Raw genomic sequence first — 17,486 nt, 5'->3', positions numbered from 1 at the left:
ATATTTTGAAATTTTTTTTATATCTTTGAAGCAGCACATCCCAAGTTCTCCACACAGCAGCCCAAGTGACCTTAAAAAATGTGATCGGGTCATGTCATTTCCTTACTTAAACTTTCTACTGAAAGTCATTTCCCAGAGCTGTTGAGATAAAATCCGGACTCCTTACTCGGGGACATCTTGCCTCCACTGACTACCATCTCGGCCACTGTCTGTTAGCACATTGGCCTGATGTTGCTTCTTTGCACGTTTCTTTGTTCCTCGTGGCTGGTTTATTTTTTTCAGGCAAAATAGTCCCTTAGTCCCAGGTGTAGGCCTGCTCTTCTCCGCCACCAGAGGGCGCCTGTTCACATTGGGCGCGTGTTTGTGAGGGGTCGCCTGTGGTTTCCGCTCTGCTGTCCAGTGACTCCCTTCTCCTGCGTCCTGCAGGGTCTGCTTTTCCTCTCTGGAGGGCCACGTCTTATCTCGAAGACCGTATTTAGTTTGAACACTTAAGAATATTTCCTTGCAAAGCTCCTTTTCCAAGAAAATGTTTCATTTCTTAACTTTTATTTGTTACCTATTATTTTCTGATTTAAAATATGAATACTTCACTGTTATAATTTACTACGAACGGTTTTTCAAACAAGGTGAGAGTCCTGTGTGATTACAGAGAAATGAAGGATGAACGTCTCCCAACATTGGAACTTGGTGTGCATTTAGCCCCCCTGATCTTTTTGTCTACTTTCTGTTAAGGACTGTTTTGCATATGAAAACTGGCTCTTCCCTAACAGGTACTAAACTAATTGTTTCTTTTCCTCAGTAAAGTAGACCTGGAAGAATAACTCATGTTCCTTTCATACATGCAGGCCTTACTTGGTAAACCTTTTGCCCTGCCTGACTCGAATAAGCAAGAGACCCGAGGAATCTGTTCAGGAGACCTTGGCTGCAGCTGTACCTAAAATTATGGCGTCTTTTGGCAATTTTGCAAATGACAATGAAATTAAGGTACGATTATCACCGTAAGTCACAAATGTGAATGAGTCTGGTGGGCTTTTTGGACAGGCCATCGTGTGAGAGCACGTCTTGAGTTACATTGTGCTTCATAATTTAAGTTAAAATGTTTTTAATTATTTCGAGGCACACAGACAGCTTCTTTCTATTTCTGCTTTCTTATTGTGGGGTAGAGTTAAGGAGATGGTTTATAGATGCAAATTCAGAAGGTGGTTTTCTAGAACAGATTGGTTCTTGGTATATTAGGTGGACTCCTTATCCTAGCTGGGGAGAGGTGACTGTCCCAGAAGTGCAGGCAGGAGAAAGCTCACTGATGGTCCCCTGCAGCCAGTGGGGACCACTTGACCTCTGTTCTGTGCCCAACAAGCAAAATAAGCAGCCTCCACACTCACGTTTGTGTTTTATTTAGTTTAAATTTTTTTTAAGTTTGTTTATTTATTTTTGAGAGAGAGACCGAGAGAGTGAGCCTGGGAGGGGCAGAGAGAGAATGAGGGAGACAAAGAATCCCAGGCCGGCTCCATACCGTCAGCACAGGGCCCGATGTGGGGCTTGAACTCACAAACCGTGAGATCACGACCTGAGCCGAAACCAGGAGTTGGACTCCTAACCGACTGAGCCACCCAGCTGCCCCTGTGTTTTATTTTTAATGACCAGAAATTGTGACCCTGCCACATGAGGATTCTTGACTTCCTCCTTTTTGTGGGCCACTCCTTTGTTAGTGTTTCTTTTGGCATTTCCATCCACATTTCTAGATAACATGCTATATAGCATATATATCGTAGCAATATACAGCTAGGTGGCTTGGTTTTTTTTGTTTGTTTTTTTGTTTTTAAATGAGTGATAAATTTAGTTCTAACTGGCTTCCATCTTCTTACTATAGTTACATTAGTATTCAGTGTGGCATTTCATGCCCCAGTAATAGTCACAACAATGTTCCGTGCTATGATTCTATTTCTTTGTAGAACTTTTTGGTTTTTTGGGAGTTAATAATTGCCTCTTTTTTATTTTGCTTGTTATTCTTTGGCCATTGATATCTTCTCATACTTTCCAACAGCTTTGTAAAATGTGTCTCAGTGCAATTCTGCACATGGCAGACCATGTATTGGGTCCATTTTCTCCACCGGAGTCCTCTGACCTAGAATTCTCCAGCTGTCTGCCTCGGTCTGGTCTGGATGCTCTTTAGGCCTGAGGTGCAGTCGTATCTTCAGACTTTTCTTTGCTGTCATCCTAGGAATCGTTTTTGCTGCTTTCCTTTTGGACGCCTGATTTCTGGATGCCATACCTTTACCTTTCTAGGCATACTTCCTTGTTTTGATGGAATTTGTGTCATCTCTTATTTCTGTTTTCCTTTTCTTTTTTCTGTACTTTCTAGACGTCCATCTCAAACCCTTCTGTTGTGTTCGTTAATATCTAAGAGCTCCTTGTGTTCAGAATGATTATGTTTTCTGGCATCCTCTTCCTGCTTCATGAATATACTCTTCTCTTTCTGAGGATGGATTACAGTTTTCTTGACAACTTTTTTTGACTTCTGTTTCTTCTGACTTCCTCTGTTCTGGTCTTTCTCTGTTACGTTGGCACTTGTGCATTTAGATTTGAGTGAGACTCTAAAAAGCTGATTGGAAGCAGGTGTATGGCAGGGACTTGTCCCCTGGTGAGTTTTCCGAGGTGAGGGATGGTGAGCCTGCTTTCCTTCTGTGAGCCTGCTTCCTTCGGGGTCGAGTATTTTTAGGATGACATTTTATCTTTTTTGGTTTATTAGCTGTAACTCTTTGTTGTGCTTTTAATTGTCACCTGGTTCTTACGTAAGATAGTTTCCAAACTCGTGAAAGTAGGTGATCACGCCTTTTTTGGATATTTTTGTTAAGACTTACGTGGCCACCATTGTTACTCTAGCACCATCTCCTTTGGGTCAGCCTGTTGCTTCAGAGACCAAGGCGTCTTCTCCTGCTCCTTAGGAAACACCCGCGGGCACTGTGCTGCTGCAGTCCAGCTTGTTCGCGGGTGTTGCAGGCCAGGAAGCACCTCCCGGTGACACTAGCAGCACAACTGCAAGCCGTCCCTCAGGCTAGGACGTGGCTCTAGTTGGTGACTACTCTCTTCTCCTTGACTTTGTCATTTTCATTTTCGTTGTTGTTGTCGTTGTTGTTTTTTATTGCCTTTATTTTCCAGTGTCATTTGCTGACCCTGTACCCAAATGCCGTGGGCACACCTTTTCCAGAAGCTCAGGTGTTCACTCTTGGGTACAGGACGTACGTCCTGAACAAGGTCCCTACTTACAGTTTATAGGGAAGTAAGTAGACTGCATGTTTGCAGACTGCTCTGGAATGTCCCGAATGTGGGATGCTACAGGAAAGTCCATTTGTTTACAACACACACTCTGTGAGAATTTGGAGTACGTTTTCTGAAATAAAATGATAAGCTTCATAGGAGTTTGGTCTTTTATCTACTTGGATTTGTGTTTCCCTAGGTTCTGTTGAAGGCTTTCATAGCGAATCTGAAGTCAAGCTCGCCTACCATTCGGCGTACTGCAGCTGGCTCAGCAGTGACCATCTGCCAGCACTCCAGAAGGACGCAGTACTTCTATAGCTGGCTACTGAACGTGCTCCTGGGTAAGATGCAGCGTGGTTGGGATTTTCCCCACCGTGTGGCACAGTCTCTCGCATTTGCCTGACACAGAGCTTTTTTTTTTTCCTTCTTTTTTTTTTTTTTTTTTAATTAGAGCGTGTGTGCAGTGGGAGGGGCTGAGGGACAGGGAGGGAGAATCTTAAGCAGGTTCCACACTCATCGCAGAGCCTCGTGCAGGACTGGATGCCACGACTCTCAAACCAAACCAGGAGTTGGACATTCAACCACCTAAGCCACCCAGGCTCCCCCTGAGACAGAGCTTTTAAATGCTTTAAAATCGGGCACCCCTCATCTCCCAGCCCAGGCCCTTTGGCACCGGCTGACCACTGAATGGGAACTATGGGGAGGCTGCCATGAGCCCACGTCGGGCCTTTGTGATGACTAGGAAAGGGCCCCTTCTCTGTGCCCAGGACAGCTCGCAGGGCAGTGGCTGTGAGGCAGCGTGCCACCCCGCGCACCCGGCCTGGCCCTCGTGCCGCAGACTGCACACTGTGTGTGCCAGCAAGGAGCATAGTGAGTCCCTGAGGCCTCTCGCAGGCTCCCCGTGCAGGCGTGGGTCTGCTCCCGGTTTCTCCTGTACTTGGGGTGGTTGTGGAAATCAACGCTAGCCAGCGCTGAGGGGGCCGTGTGGACATTTGATACGAAAGAACTTCCTGCCTTTCAGATGCAGCCAGACTCACTCTAACGGGCCCCGCCCAGCCCAGGATGTAAAGCTGCTCCTTTAAAGCCACTCCCGGATTTTGGCCTGAAGATGAGATACCTGTGTATTTTTCCACAGTAGTGTTTGTCCATCTTGATTCCTCACTGCCAACCTCGTAATACGGTTCTCCTGTGGAGCTCTTCTTTTAAACAAGTGAAGCTGTGAATCTCCAAGCAGATGATGATAAGAAATCTTACTGCTGCCTTTCTAGGCTTGCTGGTTCCTGTTGAGGACGAACACTCTACCCTCCTGATTCTCGGAGTGCTGCTCACGTTGAGGTATTTGGTGCCCTTGCTGCAGCAGCAGGTCAAGGACACGAGCCTGAAAGGCAGCTTTGGGGTGACACGGAAAGAAATGGAAGTCTGTCCCTCAACTGAGCAGCTCATCCAGGTAGGAGCCACGTGGCGCACTCTAGTGCCCGTATATAAATGACATTCAGAGAATCAAATAATTTGGAAGAGAAATGGCAGAGCCGAGGATTAATAGTCTCTGCAGCTGGGCCACCTGATTCCGATCCTAGGTCACGACCCCTAGCTGTGTGACCTCTGTATGGCACATTCCCTGCATGAAGGTAATCTCTCATGAGGCTACCGAGAATGCCGTACCCTGTTTGTAAAGCCAGGACTCATGAAGTGTGCTCATTCGTACAGTAAGTATTTATTGGGCATCCACTGTGTGCTTGGCACTAGGGCAGGTGCTGGGGATGCAGTGGTGAGCTCTTTCGGTGTGGTCTCTGCCCCGGAACCCGTGGTCTGGTGTACTGGTCTCTCTACCCGGGGAGTTAGGAACATGGTCCCCTGGGGCATAGGAACGCTATGTTAAAACTTCTCTTTGCAGTATAGAGAAACCCTGTATACATTCTGATACGATGTGATCAGCAGTTGACTTCGTTCTTTGTGGTGTGCTCATCCAGGTTATTTTGTTAACCTTGAGTGTGGCTGCGTTTCAAGCAATTTCATAAGCTTGGCTTAACATGTTAGGGTTTTCACCATATTTCGTGTACTGGATGCTACTGAAGCCCTTACCTTTCCTGTAAGTCACATGGTCGTATGGTGTATATAGGAGTCGAGGCATACAACCTGGGGTCTTGAGACGGGTGCCTTGGTTCTGTTTTCTGCTTTCCACATATCGATGACGTTGTAGTTCATAGGTATTTATTTGGGCCAAGTGGACTTATGAGTTGTGTCCCTTACCTAAACTTTGTAGGGTACAAAATTTTAAGTGGCTTAAAATAATTCTTGCATAGAATTGATGACTCGAAGGTAATGCTTTAATGATTTAGGCATTGAGTTAGGTAATATTTGTAAAGTGCTTAGAATATTTCCTGGTGCATGGTAAGGCCCTGGGAGTGCTGGTTAGTGAAAAATAACTGAGAAGGAGCAGGCTCTAAGAAAGTTTGGGGTCTGACAGTTCACTCCAACCAGCCGCCCTTCTGCTGTTTTATAGAATATCAGTAATGATGTTCTCAGGAGGTATGACGATTACATATTGCCCTCTCAAAAAACCATTACTGAATGTTTTAGTGAGTAAAACAGGTTTTCTAGAGGTAATAATACATTTAAAAAATGGTTATTTCATTCTTATCTTGCTTGTTTTACGTTTTATTATGGTGATTTCCAGACATACAAACGCAGGTGGAATAGCCTTTAGTAATTATCGCCTGTGTTAATAATTATAAACTCAGGGTCAATTATGGTTCTCTCATTATCCCTTTTTTTGCATTATTTTGAAGCAAATTCCAATCATTGTACCTTGAAGTATACCAGTTCGTATCCTTCTTTGTTTTTACAACTTAATGACAATGCCATGGTCACACCTAAAAAGAAAAGAACATTTCCTTAACATCAATTATCCACTCATCCTGTCAGTTGTTTACTTTATTCTTTTGGAATCAGTATGCAAGTGAGATTGGCTGACAAGGACCGTGACTCTCTTTGGTCTGATGGTCACTTCCATCGTGAGTCCATTTGTTGAAGGGACAGATTGTCCGGTGGCAGTCCTGGCAGTCTGATTGCTTACAATTTTGTAAGTGAACATATTTGTTTTCTGTATTTCCTGTAAATTGATAACCAGCTAGAGTCTTGTCAGATTCAGTACACATTTTATGATGTGCATGGTATCTGAGCTCTGTAGTACTCGTATAATATTTTAAAATAAATACGTAAGTACTGCAGTTCCATGCTCAGAATTTTTTTCTGATGTTTAAAGAAATGCTGCTTGGTCAAGAAACGTTGGAGATCATTAGTCTACTGGGAGAAGCAAGCCAATAACCACTAGACGGCGTGGTGAGGCGGTGGGTTCGGGGTGCTGCGGAAGCACAAGTGAGGAGGCCCCTGCATGACCAAGGTCAGGGAGGCGTGCCCGAGAGGCTTGGTTAAGAGCTGATGCTGATGGTGGGTAGGATTTGACCAGACGCCCGGAGGTGGGAGAAGTTTATAGGCAGAGACTACAGCCTTTGCCAAGTCCAAGGAGTGAGCATGCGTGTGCAGATGGGAACCGATGTGGGTCCCACGAGGTCTCAGGGCTCCTCGCCGATTAGCAGGGGCGCTGGTGAAAGTCGTGTGAGGCTAGAGGGATGTTGGAAACTACGTCAGACTGGGGCAGCAGTAATCCTGGGAGGACCGAGTGAAGGGTATGGGGTGCGGTGCTTAAGTACTCATTTTCTTAATGGTGACTTTTCTCCAAAGTGAGCAAATGATACTGCACAGCACTGAATGAGCATGCAAGACACGATTATCTCTAAATCATATTTTAATCCATTTTCTTTTGGCTGATAGCCATTCTGACTTAAATTGTTTTGAGGAGGAAGTTCAACTCTGCCAATGTAATTTAGCTAACTACAGTATATTTAAATAGAACTTAAAGTAATCCTGAGCCTGGCTAAATTATAAACTGTAAAGTAAGTGTGGGCAAAATATAGATACTTTAAAAAATTTTTTTATTTAAAATTTGTTTATTTTGATAGAGAAAGCTCACGCAGGAGTCGGGGAGGGTCAGAGAGAGAGGGAGAGAGAGAGAGAATCCCAAGCAGGCTCCATACTGTCAGATCAGAGCCTGATGCAGGGCTTGATCTTAAGAACCTTAAGATCATGACTTGAGCCAAAATCAAGAGTTGGACGCTTAACCCAGCCACCCAGGCCCCCTGGATACTTTTAGATATGCAAGAACTTAGTTTGCTTATCATTGTATGCTTTTTGAAAAACTTATTGGAAGGTGTATTCCAGCAAAATGAGGAATAGATACAAAAAAAGAGGAAAGCCTGAAATCCATAAGCCAAGACCTAACAACCCAGAAATGTGGTAGAAGTATTGTAGGAGGGACTGGTGAGCAGCACACCATCCAGATTGGGAACAGGGTTGGAGGAGCTCCACGAAACTGCCCACAGCGAATGTCAGGATTAAGAAGTCGGGAAAAAGGCGCCTGTATGTATTTACAAGGAGGGGAAAGAGCAGTGAAGAGCAGTTCTAGGAGAACCAGGAAGATTCATTAAAGGGTGTTATGCTCCAATTACGAAGCAAATTCCAGTGTTAACTAATTTTAAGCAAATCTTGGATTATGAGAAAAGAGAATCTGTTTATTATCTTTGGGACATTTTCTTTTAAGTGACACAGCACTAGTAAAAATGAAATGTTTCTTTTTGGGTCCGGTCACATGAACGGCCTTTGCAGTAAATAGTGTGTATGTACACATGATAAGATACATGCTGGAGTTTTAATATTTATTTGCGTTAATTTATTTTTGAGAGGGAGACAGAGCATGAGTGGGGGAGGGGCAGAGAGCGAGGGAGACAGAATCTGAAGCAGGCTCCAGGCTCCAGCTGTCAGCACAGAGCCCGACACAGGGCTTGAACTCACAACCGTGAGATCATGACCTGAGCCAAAATCAAGAGTTGGACGCTTTACTGACTGAGCCACCCAGGTACCCCTTCATTCCATTTTTAGGCTCAACTTCTAGGCAAAGCACATATGATTTAAATAGTGTTACATAGTATGTAAATGGTATAAATCTTAGTATGAAGTACTGAGGGGCGCCTGGGTGGCTCAGTCGGTTAAGCGTCCGACTTCGGCTCAGGTCATGATCTCACGGTTCATGGGATTGAGCCCCACATTGGGTTCTGTACTGGCAGCACAGAGACTGCTTGGGATTCTCTCTCCCTCTCTCTGCCCCTCCCCTGCTTGTGCTGTCTTTATCTATCTCAAAATAAATAAACATTTTAAATAATAATAATAATACTATGAAGTAATGATGCTAACAGAATTTGGGAGGGGTAGATGAGTAAAGGAAGTGTGAAGTGCTTATTTCTTCATTTTACATAGAAAGTTTGTCGAAAATAAATGGCTTCAGAAATCAAGGTAGAAGCCGATTATCGTGAGCAGGGTGCAGCGACCTTCCTCTGCAGGGCCAGCTGTTCAGCTCTACCACCGCGGCAGGAGGGCCACCACGGACGATAGATGTGGCTGTGCACCCCCCACCCCCCTATCTGTCCAGAAACAGGTGGTGGGCAGGTTTGGCCCGTGGACTGTAGTTTGTAGACCCGAGGCCCGTGGTAATAGAGGCTGTCCTCAGAAGAGCTAGACACAAATGATTAAAAGAAGCTGCCTCTGAGATACTTACTTTTTGTTTTATCCCCTCTGTACTGTTTTTTTTTTTTTTTAATGTGTATTACTTTTAGGATATTAAAGGTAGCGCTGCCCAATTCACCAAATAAACACGCAGGGTGCCAGTTAAATTTGAATTGCAGAGAAATCGTAAATAATTTTCTGGTGTAAGTATGCCTGAAATTGCACAGGACATAGTTATGCTGCAAAATTATTCATCTAAGATTCAAATTTGACAGGGTGCTTAGTATTTTGTCCGGCAATTCTAATTAAAGGGAAAGAGAGCGGCACCCGGCTGGCTTAGTCGGAAGAGCATGTGACTCTTGATCTTGGGGTCATGAGTTTGAGCCCCACGTTGGGTGTAGAGGTTACTGAAAAAAATAAAATTAAATTAAAATTAAAAAAGAAATAAAGGTAACAGAGTGCAGTGTGTTCATATAACGTAATATAGTATTAAGAGCACTAGGAAAATTGGATGCGATGCTTTTAAAATGAAACTCCTGGGGTGGTTGGTGGCTCAGTCGGTTAAGCATCCAACTTCAGTACAGGTCATGACCTAGAAGTTGGTGGGTTCGAGCCCCGCATTGGGCTCTGCGCTGACAGCCCGTAGCCTGGAGCTTGCAGCCTGCTTCAGATCCTGTGTCTCCCTCTCGTTCTGCTCCTCCCCAGCTTGTGCGCGCACTCTCTCTCTCTCTCTCTCTCAAAAGTAAATGAATAGACATTAAAAACAAGGTTTGGAAACTTTTTTTCCGTGGTGCTCAGGACAGTGCCTCTTGCATTGATTGTGAGACCAGCTGCAGTTGCCACGGACGGGAGCTTTCTTCTCCCTTCCTGCTCGCTGGTTGGGCAGAGGCAGGTCTTCATTAGCCTGTGTGGCACTTGTGGAAGTGCCTCATTTTTGTAAGGAGTTAATCTGACCGTGGACAACGTGCCAGGAATTTAGAACACAGCACGGAAGCCGTGACCACGTTGGTAGACGTGATGGAGACGTTTCTAGGGGGAGAAATTAAGGCACAAATTTGCTAACATAAGACTCAAAAGCAGCGAACCCTACGACACATTTTAGAGACCATGCTGATGACACTCGTCCCTGTGTTTCCAGGTGTACGAACTGACCTTGCATTACACTCAGCACCAAGACCACAACGCCGTGACTGGGGCGCTGGAGCTCCTGCAACAGCTCTTCAGGACGCCCCCGCCCGAGCTCCTGCAGGCCTTGACCGCGCCGGGCGGCGGGCAGCGGAGCGGCGTGCAGTATGGGGCCGGCGGCCGGAGCCGCAGCGGCAGCATCGCGGAGCTCCTAGGTATGTTCTCCGGCGGTCGTCCCCGCGACGCCCGGCTTCCCTCACCGGACGGGCGGCCGGCCCGCCCTGTGCCGAGCGGGGCGCCCTTCGGTCCCTCGGAAGCCTAAGCTGTAGACAGGAAGACGGAAGTGTGGAGAGGTCAGGTGACAGAACGAGGCCTGCGTCTAAGGCCGGCTTCTCGACTCTGACCCGGCTGCCTCCACATGCCATCTCATCCGTCGTGAAACGAAAACTGTAGGGAAAGTGTTTCCAGGACCCTCGTGTCGCGGCCCGAGATGGGATCTTCAAGTCTTTGTAGGGCCTTTAGAGTTCCTTTCTGCCCTTGAGGGCAGACGTTAGGAAACCCCTTCCTCTGCTCCCCCTCCCCCACCACTCTTCTTTAAGCCTTTGGGGACGGGGCCCTAATCCCTGCACGGTGCTGCCCTGCAGACTGACCGCTGGTTTTCCTCCAGCCCCGGTGGGCCCTGTCTGACCTGGAGTTGCCCGTGGGAGCTGGAGTAGATGGGGATCCCCGAAGCGTGGCCTCTAGCACTGGATCTGGCACAGAGGAGGCTCCTGTGGCTTTTGCTGACTCCAGGCTTCACCTGGGCCCGGCGGCGTGTGGTCGATGTAGCGCAGCGCGTGTGTGGCACGGCCTTTGCTCACGGCGTTGACAGCCGAGAGGGTGTGACTGGAGGCCTAATTGCTGCCTCGTTCGAACATAAATGTTTGCCTGAACCATGAGCAGAAAATGAGAATGTGCCTGTTCACGGCCCTGTGTACTGAAGAATCCTTTCCTCTGTGGAATGCACACCTTACGAAAACACTTGCCGGAAATACTAATTTCTAATGGTTGTTTCCAATGAAAATTTATATTTGATTATTAATTGACCAGATAATCTGAGATTTCTAATGTCTTTCACTTGACTTTTTAAATGCACTTTATTTGAGCTTCTTTGGTATTTTAGGGCCCATCTTTAGATCTGTGTATTTGAACGTTGATATAATTTTCATGTGTCAAAATTAAAGCGTTGTGCTGTGGTGGTTCAGCACTGCCTGTGGAAATATGTTCGTACATTCTCTAGTTTTAAAACTGAATCAAGCTTTTTGAAGATTTTCAAATTCCTTCTGGATTTTAACAGCTTGTCACCTTACTTTCATCTGTCATTTTCTGTGATTTACAGCCGGAGGGGGTTCTTCATGCAGCCCTGTCCTTTCAAGAAAACAAAAAGGTGATTATTTCAGAACTCAGAGTCTTATGTTGGGTCTCACTGCTTTTTCTGTATTTCTGTAATGCCTTCGACTGTGCCTGTGTCTCTTCTCAGCAGAGTGATTGTATTTATAAACATTGCTGGAATCTCATAACTGGGCCTGAATGGTTCTGTAGGGTGGCCTTGGAAAATTGCTTGTATATCAGAATCGTTGTGTCATAAATTTCTAATGCTTTAGGTCAGGGGTCAGCAAACTTTTCCTGTAAAGGGCCTCTGGTGGGCCTTCCTGTCTCTAATCGGTTCAGCTCTGCCTTGGGGTGGGAGGCAGCCGTAGCCCGTAGCCGTGGCCTGTGCTCAGCAAAGCTTTATTCACAGAAAGGGGCCTGTCCTGGTTTGCCTGCTCCTTCATAGAGTCTGTGCTACGTTTTATAAAACTAACTTCCTTTTCTGTGAATTTTGTTTAGTATTAGTCAGGAATGATGTCTGCCTAATTATTTGGTTAATTTGGGCCTGATTATCATTTTTCAACCCTATTTAGCTTTGTACATGCCGGAACGTTCTGATGCAATTTGTTTCTATTAAATCACAGTGTTTTGGATCTATAGTGTGATAGTTTTGGTGCACATTAACACTTTACGACACCAAGTATTTTATTTTCTGGTCTGGATCTCCATAGGAAAGAATTGCTGCCATTTTCTGTTTCGAAATCTTAAAAGACTAATCTTTTTTTTACAATTTATTGAGGTATAATTGGTATACAACATATATTTTTTGAGTGTTTGAGAGCCTAATCCCTAATACTGTTTGCAGTATCGAATGGGATCTCAACAGGAATAATATTCTACCTTGACTGGATTAAGTAAACATTTCCTAGAACTTAGAATCAATAATATTTGGGCCATGATAGTGGCATACTTGATCAGGTTTGGGATTGTGGTGAAATACCGAGATTGTTTGAAGGCCACAAGGCTTCCGGGAAAGGGACTTTTCAGGCAGGTGGCTTAGTTGCTCTGAGACTTGCCTTATTGCTTAGTCACCTTCCCTGTGAAGAAGACACAGGTGGCTGACTCCCACCACTGAGATGAGTTGTTTCCTTCTGGCCAGAAGGTTGTTGTGTCCTCAATATCTTTTTTGTTTTTCTACGATTTTGTTTTGTTTTGTTTGTTTTCCTTTTTCATGGGGAACCTGTGGTTTTTAAGCTTTTTTGATATAGTTGCAGAATCCTTTTTTTTCAAGTGAGATCTGCAAATCTGTGGGAGACAGAAGCAGAGTGGATGTTGAATGTAGGATGGCAGGGCGGGGGTGCAGCAGCCTTGACCTTGCACCCTTTGAGGTGGGCTCTTTGGGTCAGAGTGGCAAACCCCTGATTCCAAAGACAGCGACTGCCCTCATTAACACCCAAGTGCACAGGGTGGAATTTTAATTTGCTTCCTCAAGGTAAACCACTTGCTCTGTAATAAAGGACTCTATTAGTAGATTAATCAAGTTGCCATGTTAATTTTATCTAGAGTTTGGGTATTCTTTGCTTTTTCTTTGCCTTTTTTCCCCCTTTAATGTCATATCTGTATAGATTTCTGGACGTTATCACACCTAGGGCCTATTTCTTGAAGAGTAGTGAAGTTAGAAGTCAGAAATTGCCAATAATGACTTCTATAGTGTCATCTAATGACCTCTGTGTAACGTAACCATAATGATTTAATTAGTCCAATTAAATCGTTACGGCTTTTTTCTTTTTTCCTACTAATATGCTATAAATTGACATAATTTGGAAACCAAGAACTGATAAATGTATTTTTAGGACTGTGCAGAAGATGAACCTTACCCCATCCTCCCAGATCAAGTTCTGATTGTCAGCCACAGAGTCTGGCAACTTAAAAGAGAACAGAACAGGAGAATAGGAAAAGAGAAAAGAGAACAGGAAAGACCTTCAGGGTCTTTCTGTTTTGTTTTTGAACTCTTTTTGTTTTTAAGTTTTTATTTTAATTCCAGCTGGTTACCACGTAGCACTATGCTAGTTTCGGGTGCATGGTAGTTACATATGTGCTCTGGTTGCCAACAGAATTGGTTCCAGCCATAGCTAACAATCTTCAAGATTAAATAATAATATAAATTATTAAAAAAACCAGGTCTAAGTCAGTAAATACTTATTAATTATTAAAATATTTGGTGTTATAGTTTGAGAATCATTGCTTTTAACTTTGTTCCATGTAGGTTTATTGATTTTAATAATATCTAAGTATCATATTGTGGCTTCTTTGTGTTTAGCACACTAGACGTATAAAAATACTTTTATTTAAAAATATATTTCATATACTCTTATATGAGAGAGTGAACTAAATATGCTTATGATTTGCCGCTTAGAATGTGCATCTGTTTGATTTTTAAAGTCCTTCGTGTAGCAAGCTTAAGGACTCTTGCTACATCATTTCCTAGGGAAAGTGCTCTTCGGAGACGCAGCAGCCTTGGAGGATGACTCCGAGTCCAGGTCGGAGGGCAGCAGCCCCGCCTTCGCAGGTAGCTCTGAGGGAGGGGCAGTGGTGCTCCCCTCCCTCCTCTCTACTGGCCCCTTCCCTGCACCTTCCCTACCCCTGTCCTGCCCCTCCTGAGGGGTAGCGGTGAAGCCAGCTCGCTCGAATGGTGGCTAACCCATGCTTCTTTTCGAACATTTACTTTGAAACGTGTCTGTGTGTTTTCTTGCATCAAATACTTGCTATTTTCCTTGGTTTAGGCTCTTTTAAAATTAGGTTTATGCTCCCTGAGCATAAGTCTTCTTATGTAGTAGGGGATGGTAGGTAAGTGTCTCATGAATTACAGGGATTGTGAGGGTGAAATGGGATTAAAATTGTGGATAGTTTAACTTGAAAGAAATTTACATTTCTTACAGATTCTTTATTCACTTTATGAGTGATAAGTGTTGCTTAAGATACTAATAACTGGATTAAATGAGAGTGGTTTGGATTGTACAGTCCTATCCAAAAGATTATTTTTAGACAGCTGAAATAAGGCTAAGGTATTTGGAAAGGAAAATCTGAAAAATTCCAGTGGTGATTATTTATTCACTTGTACAAAATAGAAATAGATTTTTTTTTTTAGTTACAAAAACAAAACAAAATTACACCCGTCTGCAGTATTGTCGAGCTCAAGGGCTCACTGGCCCTTGGGGCCTCCAGGAATGACCCCTGGTAACAGCTTGGCGTAGATCTTCTTGTAGTGAATTTTATGTGGTGTGTGTGTGTGTCTTTTTAGTGGGAATTAAAAAAAAAAAAAGCTAGGAAAATGCTCTGCGCATTGGCCGGACAGGAGGGTAGGATTGGCTTAGCGGTCTTGAGCAGGGTCTGGGGAGAAGGAAAGCCCACCTCACAGAGACGGTGACTTTCTGTCGTTTCCGAGCCCTGCTGGCTGAGAGTGCGCAGACGCCCCGCCTCGCATCCCAGGACAGGCCACCTGTGAATCACAGAAATCTTTATGTGTGGCTCCAAGCCCTGGCTGGAGCTGTTGCTCAAGGACTTGAAGTGGTTATGTTACTGAGCGTGCTTCAGGTTTTACAGTGAAATCCCACTTCAGAATATTGACAGCATTTAAAACTATCTGCTGAGAATCCTTATTTTATTAATATGACCTGGTAAGAGGGTAAAAAAAGGTAAGTCAAGAATACAGTGAAACACAACGTTAGTCATGTTTGAAGAACGCACTGTTGTCTTGCTTTTGAAATATACTAGTTCACATTTTCATGGTATTTCACGATTTTTTGCAGTTGAAACATTTGGTGACAGTGAATTTGGGGGTATTTTGTGAACATTTGATTTCAACGTCCCTGTTGAACGTTTTTCCTGGCCCTTTGAGGAATGAGTGTTTCTTTGTCTTCAGCCTCAGTCAAGGGTGAGATTGGTGGTGAGCTGGCGGCCTCTTCTGGAGTCTCCACTCCTGGCTCCGCCGGTTCAACTGCCGACTCCGTGGGGCACGACATCATCACCGAGCAGCCCCGCTCACAGCACACGCTGCAGCCGGACTCGGTGGATCTGACCGGCTGTGACTTGGCGAGCGCTGCCACCGACGGGGATGAGGAGGACATCCTGAGCCACAGCTCTAGCCAGATCAGTGCCGTCCCGTCTGACCCAGCCATAGACCTGAACGATGGCACCCAGGCCTCCTCCCCAGTCAGTGACAGTTCCCAGACCACCACCGAAGGGCCCGATTCGGCTGTGACCCCTTCAGACAGTTCTGAAATCGTAAGTGGGTGCAGAGGGTGCCCCGGTTTCTGCAGAGAGGCCTCGCCTGGAGGCCCAGACCCAGACCCTCCTGCCTATTTCCCTCTCCCCATGTGACTCACTAGTGAGAGTGCAGAGGTCAGCAGCTTAGGTCGTTAATGGAGAGTTCAAACCCACCTGAGAACCTCACTGAAGGAAATGGCTGAGTGGCATTTGTGTTGAACACGGAGGTCAGAAATTAGGTTAGTTGATGATATGAATGTTGCTAAAACTGCATTTTACATTCTATAAGAACTTGTTGGGCACAGATCAAATCATTATTTAAGAAATCCATAAGGAGCCTGTTGGTAATAGATCTGTGGTCTTAATGCATTGTAATTAAAAACATTAATGCTGTGCATTATTTTAATATTTTTTGGCTTTTCAAAACCTCTTACAACATATCCCATCTTATAGAGCATGGATTTAAGTACTTCTGATCTCTGAGCTAGTGGACAAGAAACCCTTCGGGGATGGTCTCATCAAAAAGTTCAGGAAAAGTTTAGACTGAGTTTGACACCCCATTTTTTTTAAGCAATTTGTACTGTTAAGTGTTCTGTTACTAGTTCATAGGTTGTATTAAGAACTTTTTTTTTTAGCTTGGATAAATGCAGAAGCATTGAATGACAAATCAGGAGATAAAACAGTCGCCTGTCCCTACTGAGCAGTTGTCGAGTTGTCTGTCGTGTGCATGGGATTTCTGATGGCCGTGCAGATTAAGTTACTTGGGTAGAGAAGGGAGCTCACTCCCGGTTAGGGTTTTAACTAGAAAACCTGGCCCCGGAGGACAAATAACTGGACCAGTGGGTAAGAAAAGCATGAGCAGGTTCTGACCAGTATGCAGGGAGGGGACGGTCGGGGAGAGTGCTGGGTCAGGAGCAGTGTGTTAAGTGGGTGGGGCGGGGGGAGATTCTGGTATGTGTTTATTGCACCAGTTTCCATGGGTATCTTGCCTCTTCACAGTGGATGATTTCTGGTGAATTTGTTAGAAATGGGAGTGAAGGACCATAGGAGATTCTGAAAACTTCTGGTCTCCCGAGGTTACCCAGTGGTTCACTGCGTAACAGTGCTTGGGAGTAGGGCCTCTGCGGGTCTCTCTGGCCTGTAGAGAATGAACATCTTTCCTTGACAATTTCCACATTGGTGCAGTTCTTTCTAGTTTATGAGGTACTTCCATGTCCCATATGTAATCATTAATTATTTTCTGAACAAATACATGGAGCGCCTGTTAAGCTCCAGGGATTGTTCCCAAGCCGGGCGTAAGTAGAGGGCACCACATGCAGAACTGCTCGCAGAAAGCTAACATCCCAGAGTGGGAGTCGCAGAACTCCATATGGGGCCGGACAACGAAGATCTTTGGCTTTCTGAGCCATACTGCCTGTGTCACATAGTCCTCTCTGCTGCTGTGTGAAAGCGGCCATAGACAGTATGTCAGTGAACTAGCATGCCAGTAAAACTTCGTTTATAAAAACAGGTGGCGGGCCAGGTTTGGTCCTTAGGTCAGAGCTTCATCGTCCCTATTCTAGAGCGTGTGCGTGTGTGTGTGGGGGGGGCAGATAATAAGCCAATGATCAGTCAATCGGTACGTAAATAAATAGGTGGTGATAAGTGCCATGGACGGAAGAAGCAAAGTGAAGGGGCTGGGGAATTTCCTCGTGAGACAGCTCAGCGTGGTGGTTCAGGGGCCTGTTGCAGGGAGCCACCAGAATGTGGACCTGTCGTTGACTCTCTGTGCAGTCTGGGGCACTTGTGTCCCCTCTTGCCTCAGTTTTCTCATCCATAGATTGAGGACAGCAGTACTTGTGCCTTAAGGCTCACGGAGGTCACAGGAG

The 17,486-nt window shown here is 45.0% G+C and overlaps 1 protein-coding gene across 5 annotated transcripts in view; it reads left to right on the top strand.

Annotated features, from left to right (window-relative positions):
* The window catches only part of HTT (huntingtin), a 149,358-nt gene that overhangs the window by 30,078 nt on the left and 101,794 nt on the right, over positions 1-17,486 (top strand). For 4 of the 5 annotated variants that reach the window (XM_036064274.1, XM_030314313.1, XM_030314317.1 and 1 more), the window contains 7 exons: positions 846-984; positions 3,458-3,599; positions 4,527-4,705; positions 10,016-10,217; positions 11,381-11,428; positions 13,841-13,921; positions 15,275-15,636. In XM_036064274.1, the coding sequence (XP_035920167.1) occupies positions 846-984; positions 3,458-3,599; positions 4,527-4,705; positions 10,016-10,217; positions 11,381-11,428; positions 13,841-13,921; positions 15,275-15,636 (1,153 nt within the window). The remainder of the gene's footprint in view (positions 1-845; positions 985-3,457; positions 3,600-4,526; positions 4,706-10,015; positions 10,218-11,380; positions 11,429-13,840; positions 13,922-15,274; positions 15,637-17,486) is intronic. The other variant, XM_036064275.1, reaches the window with a different exon arrangement.

Source organism: Lynx canadensis, chromosome B1 (genome assembly GCF_007474595.2).
Source record: "Lynx canadensis isolate LIC74 chromosome B1, mLynCan4.pri.v2, whole genome shotgun sequence".
Taxonomy (NCBI): Eukaryota; Metazoa; Chordata; class Mammalia; order Carnivora; family Felidae; genus Lynx; species Lynx canadensis.
This window is presented reverse-complemented; position numbering and strand designations above follow the sequence as displayed.